The 11,533-nt window shown below is 52.0% G+C and overlaps 1 protein-coding gene across 7 annotated transcripts in view; it reads right to left on the bottom strand.

Annotated features, from left to right (window-relative positions):
• Window positions 1-551: 551 nt before the first annotated feature.
• The window catches only part of LOC105482441 (heterogeneous nuclear ribonucleoprotein M), a 43,977-nt gene continuing 32,995 nt past the window's right edge, over window positions 552-11,533 (bottom strand). For 5 of the 7 annotated variants that reach the window (XM_011742829.3, XM_011742580.3, XM_071088028.1 and 2 more), the window contains 4 exons: window positions 6,550-6,603; window positions 3,316-4,118; window positions 2,645-2,696; window positions 552-975 (listed from right to left, as the gene is read on the bottom strand). In XM_011742829.3, the coding sequence (XP_011741131.1) occupies window positions 812-975; window positions 2,645-2,696; window positions 3,316-4,118; window positions 6,550-6,603 (1,073 nt within the window). In that variant the 3' untranslated portion in view covers window positions 552-811. The remainder of the gene's footprint in view (window positions 976-2,644; window positions 2,697-3,315; window positions 4,119-6,549; window positions 6,604-11,533) is intronic. The other 2 variants (XM_071088027.1, XM_071088026.1) reach the window with 1 other exon arrangement.

Raw genomic sequence — 11,533 nt, 5'->3', positions numbered from 1 at the left:
ACTGAACATGGGTGGAAGGTGGCACAGTTTGGTCTGTTTCAGCAGGGGAAAAAAATGCCAGAGAACAAGCCCGACTGAGGCAGGGTCTGTGCCCCAGGGTGTTAACCTCATAACAGGGAGACAGGATGGCTTTCGGGAAGCTTTTCTTCATTTTTGAGACAGAGTCTCACTCTTGCCCAGGCTGGAGTGCAGTGGCGAGATCTCGCTCACTGCAACCTCCGCCTCCTGGGTTCAAGCAATTCTCCTGCCTCAGCCTCCTGAGTAGCTGGGACTACAGGTGCCCTCCTCCCAGATTACAGGCACGAACCACTGCGCCTGGCCTCGGGGCGCTCTAAATAGCCAAATGCTCCATTATCAGCCCAGGGATTACAGCCCACAGGAAGGCAGTTTCCAGGGAAGAGTCTCCCCCAGTCTGTGGGCAGGCACTCACCCCTGGGGCCTCAGACAAGCAGGAGAGGGGATGAGATCCCTGTTCCTTGGACTGGAACCTCGAGTGACCCCAGCTCCCCACACCTCGGGTGGTTGCCCACACAGCACACACAAGCAGGCTGTTTTCAGGAACCGGTATTTATTATCAAAGTCATATTCGATGTCAACAAGATGCCACAACTACAAAAAAAACTGCGCACATTGCAATCTCAATGCAAACAGTCAAATGGAACCCCAGTCATTAAAAAAGTAATCCAAATTACCCCAAAAAGCAACTGAATTTTTTAAACATCTTTATACATCCAGCCAACAAATTAAAATGGTTAACAAGAAAAAATACAAATTCAGAGGTCTCGTATCGATGTTTAAAAAAGGCAACTGCTTAAGCGTTTCTATCAATTCGAACGTCAATCTCTCGGCCACTCAGCTTCATGCCGTTCATCATCCGGCAGGCTCTCTCGGCCACCTCTGGCGACTCGAACTTAACCACACCACACCCCTTGGACTTCCCATTCTCCATCTTGATGTCGGCGTACAGCACATGGCCTGGGACAGGGAGGGAACAGACCACACTTGTCAGGCAAACCCAGAGCTCAGCCTGTCCGGGCTCCATTCAGTCCCGATTGTTAGATTTTGGTGGACAGAGTAAAAAATCCGCCTCAACGGCTTGCCCCCAAGAACCAGAGACGACCTGATATCTGGAGCACAAAGGTTCAGAATACAACGGTGGGAACCAGTGACTAGGCCCTTGGCCACACTGCCATTCTTCTGCTAACAGAGCCTGCCCCTGCCCCATGAAAAGCCTTCCTAGAGGATTCAATGCACGCCTTGACGCTTCACAAAGTTCAAAGAAGAGGGCGCCGAGTAAAGCCAGCTTTCTAGGCAGAAAGTTGGCTATATATTTTACAAAGTGTTCATTTCTGATACGCCACCGCCCCTGGTTACAAAGCCATCCGCAATCCAATGGACACGTCTGTACTGTCCAAATGAAAGCCAGCCGGTTTCACTTATTCATCTGAGCACCTGTTAAGCATCCAGATATGTGTCAACTCTGCGGAAACAGGTCAGAGCCCTAGAGGACAAAGGCTCTACTCCAGGAGTGCCAAAGGTGCTAGGGCCACAATGCCAGAGGCAGGAACTCTGCCTGAGAGGGCCCAGGGCAGGTAGGGTGGAGGGGTCCTCAGGGGAAAGTTCTTACACAGAAATTCACCAGAAAGACTTGCCAGTAATGGCTCACACAAGAGCACTGCGGGACACGTGCAGCACTTGCCGCTCAGGTTCTGGGACAGGAGGGAGATGGAGGAGGATGGGACCAAATCTTCAAGAGGCTTGTGAGTCTGGACTTCCTCTTGAAGGTACAGGGCCCCTCCAGGCATTGCAAAAGTGGGGGTTGGGGATGCTGTGATCCCACTGGCCTTTTCAGAATATCTAGCTACAACGTGGAAACTCAGGAGTGGGGAAAGAGGTAAAGAATGGGGCAAAGAGGCACGTCATGACTCAACGGCTTGCCCCAAGAACCATGGAGAAGCAGCAATGGTGGTGAAATCAGAGCCACTGCTGAAACAGGAAGCGGGAGGGCAGTGCGGAAGCAGCCGCCCGGTCCTCTAGCTCAGGCCCCTCTAGCTAAAAAGAACAGAGGTCGTGCATGAGGGGTGGAGGCTCACCCTGGAGGGCAGGGAAGGAAGACAACTTGCTTTCAGCCACAGAGGGAGCCCTCCAGAAGAGTAGCAGGATGTGCCAGGAAACCAGGAGACCTTAGCCTCATCCTCACAGGAGCTGCTGTGTGCCCAGAGCCTGCAGCGCCTCCCCATGGCACCTGCTGGGCTAGGTGTTCTCTCCGAGGCCCTGAACCAGCTGTGCTAAGGGGAAAGCTACCTCCCTCGTCTGGGATGTTTTTATTTAGCGTTGCCACCTAGAAGCCAGGTGACCTGAGAAGACTGACTCATCTGTGAAATGGGGACACTACTACCTTGTTTCAAAAGCCTCAAAAAGGAAGAAAAAAGGAAATTAGGATGAAATGAGAACACAGGTGAAAAACGTGCGACACATCACAGGACACTCAACAACCTGCCTGAGCACTGGCGTGGGCAGAACAATGGCAAGGCCATGGGTCCTGAGCTGATGGAGGGGGCTGGGAGGGAGGCTTTGCTGCTGACTTGGCTGCATCACCAGTAAGCATGAGGGAGGCACCTAGAAAGCCGTTCCCAACACTTACCACACTCGTTGAATTTGTCCTTCAGCATCTTCCATGTGAAATCGAATGGGAGCTAAGGAGGAAGGAAAAAAGGGAGACTGATGTGTGATTAAACCAAATCCTAAGGCATGCCTTGCAGCTGACTCTGAGGGCTACACTAGATTTCTTACTATACCAAGAAGCTGGCTGCTCTTCAGACTGAGGCGATCAGCAGGGAACTAATAGGTCCACGTGGGACAAGGCTGTGAAGTGGCACAGCCAGCTCCCTCCCTGGGGCTCAGACTGTGGGAGCACTGTGCAGGATGGGACGCTTGGGCCTGTGGTGCGCAGCCCACAGTCACTAAATAGTGGCTAAGAGTGGCTGAGCTGGGGAAAATAATTCCGTTACAGCCACTTCTTTCCCTGGATCATTGTGCAAGACACAGTGCCTCTTCAAGCCAAGCAATCAGAAACTGCAGTCTCTGAGCTCAGAGTCTGCTCCATATTCTAGCGCAGTGGAGAAGCCCAGGCTCTTCCAGAACCCACAGTTCTCACATTCCTTACTTGTCCCACTAGCATAAAACGTTTGGGACAGGAGCAAGGAGATGTGTTCCTCTTTGGAGGGCGCCACCTCTGACTTCATCCTGCTGATCTTTGTCTCCCCTGTCCCCTCATGCTCACCACCACCAAGAAGTTCCCCAAGAGCCACTTACATTTCTCACAAATATCTGGCAGGCCTTCCTGGCCACCCCAGGAGCATGGCCTCCAGCTCCACCAAAGGAGCCTGCGAAACTTCCTCCAAAGTTGCCACGCTCCATCTCGATGGCACGGTCAAAGCTGGCACCGCCACCGCCACCCATGGCCAGGCCCATGCGCTCAATGCCAGCGCCCAGGGCCGGGCCCATGGCGGGGCCCATGCGCTCGAGGCTGTTGGCACCCATGCGCTCCAGGCCCATGCGCTCGAGGCTGTTGGCGCCCATGCGCTCCAGGCCCATCCGCTCCAGGTTGTTGGCGCCCATGCGCTCCAGGCCGGTGGCCATGCGATCCATCACGGGGCCCATGCGCTCCAGGCCAGCCCCCATACCTGCGGGCACCATGCGCTCCATGCTCAGGCCCATGCGCTCAATGGCAGGGCCCATGCGCTCCACGCCAGAGCCCATGCGCTCAATGGTCTGGCCCACACGGTCGATGGGAGCGGCCATGCGCTCAAGGCCGAAGCCCATGCCGGCACCCATGCGCTCCACGCCTGAGCCTATGCGCTCCATCGTCTGGCCCATGCGCTCGATGCTAGACGCCATGTGGTCAAGGCCCAGCGGGCCCATGCGCTCAATGCCGGAGCCCATGCGCTCCACGGAGCCCATGCGGTCCATGACCAGGCCCATGCGCTCGATCTCGGAGCCCACGCGATCCATGCCGTGGCCCAGGCCTGCGCCCATGCGCTCCATGCCGGCACCCCCGAGGCGGTCAATGCCAGGACCCATCCTCTCGATCCCAGGGACGCTTCCTCCACCTCCACCTGAAACAGGGACACAAAACACAGGTTGGTGTCAAGAACTTAAGTATGCGTGTGTACAACACGCCAGACCACTTCAGCTCATGGGCATGGATCGGGGTAAAGGCCCACCATAATTTACCGTTAAGACACCCCTCAAATGTTGACAACAGCTACAGCTGGGTGATGGACTCATGAGGGCCTCCCAGCATTCTCTCTGCTCTATGCCACAGCTGAGATTTCCATAACACAACTTCTAAAGAACACCCTGTATGTGAGTCTGTGAGGTGCTCGTGTCTGTGACAAGCTTTGTGAACCATGGATGTCAATTCCTGAGACCTCTGAGGTTTCTCCATCAGCAGACACTGAGAAATGCTCCGGGGGGAGGCAAGGACACCCCCCACTCAGAAGGCCACCCAGGGTAATGAACAGGAGTTACGTGGAGACAAGTCCAAGTTACTCCCACCTTCCCCTCCCACCCTGTCCCTCTCGGATGCTCTGCTGGGGGCCACTCTGGCTGCGTTTCCTCAGCGCTTCCAGGGAACAGAGAAGGATTTTTGGCCACACCATCAAGCAGAGGTCAAAAAACACACACCCAGAGATCCTCTGTGTACAAATGCACACAACTGGCCACTTCTGGGGACCTTATTATTACGGAAACCAAATGATCTGCTGGCTTTGGAAAGAAGATGTTGATGGAACTGCAGAGTGGGCTCTGGTGGCAGCTGGGGGTCAGCCAGCAGAACAAAGGGACCCCCCACCCGTAGTGCTTGCAACTCTGGAAAGCAAGGGTCTGGCTCCATCAGCAAGGCCACCCCTTTCCACATGCCGAGCTTGGGGCTCCTCCCCGAAACCCTGTCGTTTGCCTCTGAGAGTGGCCATCAGCCCAGAGCCAGCCTGTGATTGACCCAAGCAGCCTAGTCAAAAATTCCAATTCAAGAGGAAACTCAGCAGTTTCTCTAATTGGCTCTACAACTGACCACAGACAAGTCTCTCTGTTGCTCCGTGCCTGCTTCCTTAGCTGCAGAGCAGCACACTGAGAGACAAAAAGCAGGCCCAACTTTAAGAATGTGTGACTTTCAGAGGGGAGACGTCTCAGAACTTCCCCACAGTATAAGGAACCTAGCGAGAATGGGCACTTTGCCCAAAGGCATCAGAAATGAGGTGGGGCGGCTGGATGTGGTGGCTCATGCCTGTAATCCCAGCACTTTGGGAGGCTGAGGCGGGAGGAACAAGGTGAGGAGTTCGAGACCAGCCTGGCCAACATGGTGAAACCCAATCTCTACTAAAACTGCAAAAATTAGCTGGGCATGGTGGCGAGCGCCTTAGTCCCAGCTAGTCAGAAGGCTGAGGCAGGAGAATCGCCTGAACCCGGGAGACGGAGGTTAGAGTGAGCTGAGATCGTGCCACTGCACTCTAGCCTGGGCGACAGGGTGAGACTCCGTCTCCAAAAAAAAAAAAAAAGAAAGAAATGAGGCAGGGCAACTCCCAATGCCAACAGAAGCAAAAGACTGGGAAGAAATGGTGCCGGTGTGGAGCTCCAGAGCCAGCCCAACACAGATGTCAGGAGGTGAGATGCCAAGACACTCAGAGGGAAAATCAGGCTGAAAAAGTACATTCGGGCCGGGTGTGGCGGCTCACATCTGTCATCCCAGCACTCTGGAGGTGTGCAGTTCAACTGAGGCCAGGAGTTTGAGATAAGCCTGGATAACATGTCAAAATGCCATCTCTACAAAAAATCAAAAAATCAGCCAAGCCAAGTGGCATGCGCCTGTAGTCCCAGCTACTTGGGAGGCTAAAGTGGGAGAATCGCTTAGGCCTGGGAAATCAAGGCTGCAGTGAGCCGAGATTGCGCCACGGCACTCCAGCCTGGGCGACAGAGCGAAACTCTGTCTCCAAAAACACTCAAAAAGTACATTTTGTTCTCAGTATTCATAAAACTGTGTATGAAAGAAAGATTCAGAACAAAATGTTTCCAGAAGTCATCACTGGGCGATGGGGCTTCAGACCATACTTTCTTCATATTTTCCTATTGAGTACCTGTATCTATTTCCTGTTGAGTACATTATATGTTGGGTGGTGTACTTTCAGTCTTATCAAGTCTAAGGAAAAAATACTTACTTTCAGGAATTTATAATGTGGAAAACAAAACCCCCAAATGAGAGGTACTCTAACAGTGAGGATGGCCGGCCTGTACACAGCACATGTGGAAGCACTCTCACATGCATTCGCTCTCCACGGCATCCCCGAGGAATCCCCCATTTTACAAATGAGTGCTACGAGAAACAGAGAGGTTCGGTGACTTGCCAAAAGTCACACAGCTAGAAAGAGGCAGAGCTGCTCCCACCCCGGGCAGTCTGTGTCAGAGCCCGCACTTCTCACCACTAAGCTCTACGGTCCCCCGTGATAACGGCCTGTTCTAAAATAACAAAACATCAAACTAAGCGGTTCCTACCTCCTCCCTGCTTTGCAATGATCTCTCCTCTCTTCAGTGCATTACTTAGGATTTCTAAGGAAATCAGGAAGAAAAAAAAATTAGCCAAATTTCTCTATGGCAATACAAATGTGCTCATTACAGATTCCAGAGTAGAAATACTAATAACAACGACAAGAAAAAGAAAAAGGGAAAGGGGTTTGAGAAACACACGCACAGACAAGATCATTTTACAGAGAACTAGGAGAGTCCTTGATGCTGGGTTCCGATGCCAAGACCCCACGCAGCTCCAGAGTCTGAGGCCCAGCGCGCGGGGTCACCTGCGAATGCGCCCACCAGAGACAGGAGCCAGTGCATTCATGAACCGAGAGCCAGAGCAAGAAGGGGGCCATCGGGTCTTGCTCAGCGGCAGTTTTCTACAGTTGGTCCAGGTTCTCAGAACTGAGGCTTCCTTGCCTCACCTGAGCTGGAAACTAAGCCCCCACCCCCACCCCAGCCAACTTCTTGTTCCGAAGACCGCCCAGCAGCACCCACTTGGAGCCCACATTTATCCACCCAGAGGCACCTCTCGTTATCATAGAGCAAATTAAAGCTGCAGCTCCACGGACAGCCTCGATGCTAACGAATGAGCTCTGCATGAAAATCCTTGAACATGCCAGTCCTGCCTGAAATGAGCTGGGTGTGCTGTGACTAGGCAACAGATAAGGTTTCAGGAAAATACCTAAATGCACCCCCCGCCAAGTGTCCCAAACACAGTGCTGCTGCTCACTTGCCCACGGCTCACCCACACCTCCTTAAGGTTTGTCTGATGCTATCATAGCATTACCTTTCCAAGCTTCTGGTCCGTCTTTTGCTATGTAGAAGACACTTGTACCCACCCACTCTGGTCTCAAAGTATATGCTCAGCAACTCGGACATGAGCCACGAGGCACATTTCACTTTATGACCATGGCCACAAAGCCATTAAAACCTGTCCCCCCGCCGTGCAGTGGCTGATGCCTGTAATCCCAGCACTTTGGGAGGCCAAAGCGGGTGGATCACCTGAGGTCAGGATCAGCCTGGCCAACATGGTGACACCACGTCTCTATTAAAAATACAAAAATTAGCCAGGCATCATGGCGGGTGCCTGTAATCCCAGCTACTCAGGAGGCTGAGGTGGGAGAATTACTTGAACCCCTGTGGTGGAGGTTGCATGAGCTGAGATCGCGCCACTGCACTCCAGCATGGGCAACAGAGTGAGACTCTGTCTCAAAGAAAAAAACAAACAAACAAAAAACCCAAACAACAACAGAAAAAGCGCCTGTCCCCCACACAGCTGCTTCTTATATCCCAACTAACTGCCGTGGGACGAGGCGGGAAAGTTCACCAAGAGACACAGACTTCAGTCTACCAGCAGGTACAGCTCATTCTCCCGGGATGCCTGCGATCCTGCCCAGACTGCCTAAGCCGAGGCTGGCTTTACAGTACCTAGACCAAACTTGTCCAACATGTCTTACTTTGCTGTTGTTCTGTTTTGGGGTTTTTGGCAGCCTGAAACCATGGTTTTTAAGTTTCTGTCTCTAGTGATAAGCGGAAAAGAGGGATGAGGAAGGGGCTTTACTGACCCAAACAGAAACCAACTGAGACACCATGACTGTATTCTCCCATGCACATCCCTGACCTAGATCAAGCTTTCAACTAACACACCTGCAAGACACCTGCAAAAGCTTTCAACCAGCACGCCACTGATTTGAAGAGAACGGCGGAATTCTCCCATCGGCATTCACAGGCCTCCCTGCACTGACCACAGCTGCAGCCTGTTCTGCCCATGCTCCTCCCCTGCCTCACATAGACCTGCACCTTCAACCTCTGCACCCGATGCCACCAGCCGCTCTATCTGCATACACTTGCTGCCTGTGCCAAGCCCGCTCGGCCCCCTAGCAGAACCAGTGCTCTGAGCAGCAGCAGCTAGAGTAGCGTCTGGCAACCCATGTCTCCACCAGCGTCCTCACTAGGCCACTTGGATGCACAGACCTCTGGCGCTGTCCGAAGCCACCCTTAGTATCGCCTCAGCTGCACCTCATCCTTGAAGGTCAAAGACCACAGACCCATCCAAATTTTTTGAAGCAAAAAGCCCATCCTCTAATACAGAAGTGCGTGTGCACGGCGAGAAGTATGTCTGCACAGAAAGACTTCTCTGCTGACAACAGCAGTGGCTGCATCTACATAATGGGGTTTGGGTCACAACCTTCTCATCTTTTACAAGGTTCTTTTTTTTTTTTTTTTGAGACAGGGTCTCACTCTCAACCCAAGTTCCCAAGCTGGATGCAGTGGTGTGATCATGCTTCACTGCAGTCTTGACCTCCTGGGCTCAAGTCATCCTCCCACCTCAGTTTCCCAGGCAACTAGGACAGGTGTGCGGCACCATGCCTGGCTAATTTTGTTTATTTTTTGTAGAAAGGAGGTCTCACTATGTTGCCCTGGCTGGTCTTGAACCCCTGAGCTCAAGTGATCCTCCTGCCTCAGCCTCCCAATGTGTTGGGATAACAGGTGTGAGCCACTACACCCAGCCTTACAATGTCTTTTAAAACAAAGGTCCTAGCTTCTCTGGGGAAAGGCCCACCACAGTGGTCACTTGCTTGAGAAGGCCTTTCATGATTCCTACCGCTGGCCACTTCTTTCCTTGTGTGTTCATCTCATACAGGCTGAAATGGGGATCACACTTTTCATGCTGCGAGGTCCTTGAAGAATCTTTCCCTCCCATGCTGAGAGGGCCTTGAAGAATCTAGTTATTATTAATCTCACTCCTGAGAAATGTCAGGTGCGATGTAATGAACACCTTGAGTCCCTATCTTTCAATAAAATAAGCAACTCCATTAGAGATGTGGCAGTAGGAGCACATTATGAATTAACAAGGACTGGCTGCCAATGGTGGGCTTAACATTCCCAGTCTGAATTAACCCAAGTGACCTCATGGTTCAGCATGGTCCTCATGGGTGCTATCTGCTGGACAGCAGAGCCCAGGAGTCAGTGGCGGGGGTGGGAGGGCAGGGCGACAGAACCCTGCAGCCCTGCAGTGGCATCCTCATGGAGCTCTGCTGCTCTCCTTCCATCCTGCCACCTCTCTGCAAGAAGGCAGCACCCCACTCCAGACGAGCATGCCACAGGCTGGCATCAGCATGTTGGCAAGGGCCTCACAACTCATCTTGCTGGCTGTCAACAGGGCCCCAGAGCTCAGGGAGCACTGTGAACTCCAATTTACACCCACAAAGGGTAGCATTTTTACTGTCAAATACTGCCTCACAACAGTCAGTTTTTGACATTTAACAATCTCTCTTTTTTTTTTTTGAGACGGAGTCTTGCTCTGTCGCCCAGGCTGGAGTGCAGTGGCCGGATCTCAGCTCACTGCAAGCTCCGCCACCCGGGTTCATGCCATTCTCCTGCCTCAGCCTCCGGAGTAGCTGGGAGTACAGGCGCCCGCCACCTCGCCCGGCTAGTTTTTTGTATTTTTTAGTAGAGACGGGGTTTCACCGTGTTAGCCAGGATGGTCTCGATCTCCTGACCTCGTGATCCGCCCATCTCGGCCTCCCAAAGTGCTGGGATTACAGGCTTGAGCCACCGCGCCCGGCCCTCTTTTTTTTTTTTTTTTCAACGTTAATCTCAAAGTGCTGGGATTACAGGCGTGAGCCACCGTGTTTGGCCGACATTTAACGATCTTTTGATTTACATTTTTATAGCCACTCTATCAAGATTTGACTCATGCTGAGTGTGGGCCCTGGGAACCTGCATGACCAGCAGTCTGATGGGAGCACCCATGACCATAATGGCTACACTCTAGTCATGAACTAACATTTCATTAAACCCAAACGTCTGCTTCAATTCTTCCTCCAGTGTGATGAACAGTTTCCTTGCAGTGCCCAAGGGCTCTAGAGCTCATCCCACCCAAACCGAAGAACGCCAATCAAGTGGGAGGGAGTCTCTGTTCTCAGCTGCAGAGGGCACGGGGAGCACTCTGAGTGCCATATCTCAGAACATCTAAGAACAGTCTAGGAACACACACTCCATTTGTGGTTCTCCAGAGAATCGGCACTTGGAATCCTTTGCCACTGCCTACCCCAGGCTCTGAATCCTGATTGCAAGATTACACCTGCCAGTTCACCACCAACTGTGTTACACAGCTCAGCACAGCTCCCAGGCCAACCCATCCTGGTTTCCATCTACTTCTAAACTGCACCACTCTGCTCCTCACAGCAACAACTCAAAATTCCCTTTTAATGACTAATCTGTTCTTTTTTAAAAAAAAAAAAAAAAGAGAGAGAGAGAGAGAGAAATGCAGTTTTGCCATGTTGCCTAGGCTGATCTTGAACTCCTGAGCTCAAGCAATCTTCTTACCCCGACCTCCCAAAGTGTTGGGATTATAGGCGTAAGCCAGCACACCCAGACTAATCTGCTTTGAGTAACATTTTACCAAACCAGATGTATGAAACTTTTTTTAAAAATTAAAATTCCAGCTGGCCGCGGTGGTTCACGCCTGTAATCCCAACACTTTGGGAGGCCGAGGCGGGCGGATCACGAGGTCAGGAGATCGAGACCATCCTGGCTAACACAGTGAAACCCCGTCTCTACTAAAAATACAAAACATTAGCCGGGCGTGGTGGCGGGGGCCTGTAGTCCCAGCTACTCGGGAGGCTGAAGCAGGAGAATGGCGTGAACCCGGGAGGCAGAGCTTGCACTGAGCCGAGATAATGCCACTGCACTCCAGCCTGGAAGACAAGAGCGAGACTCCGTCTCAAAGAAAAAAAAACAAACAACAACAAAAAAAAACAAATAAAATAAATAAATAAATAAATAAATAAAATCCCAAGCACACACAAGTTACAGGCAAGCTTGAATGTACGCTGGAAACAGAGACCTTTGTTGCTTTATTACTAACTAATGGTGACGACTTTCCTACATCCTTTTACTAGCTTCTAGAACAAGGCACCCATGAAGAGGGCAACACACATCATGCCCCACTGCTCCCTGT

The sequence above is a fragment of the Macaca nemestrina genome, chromosome 20 (assembly GCF_043159975.1).
Source record: "Macaca nemestrina isolate mMacNem1 chromosome 20, mMacNem.hap1, whole genome shotgun sequence".
In the NCBI taxonomy this organism is placed as follows: domain Eukaryota; kingdom Metazoa; phylum Chordata; class Mammalia; order Primates; family Cercopithecidae; genus Macaca; species Macaca nemestrina.
Note: the sequence above shows the minus strand (reverse complement) of the source record. Positions and strands in the feature narration are given on the sequence as shown.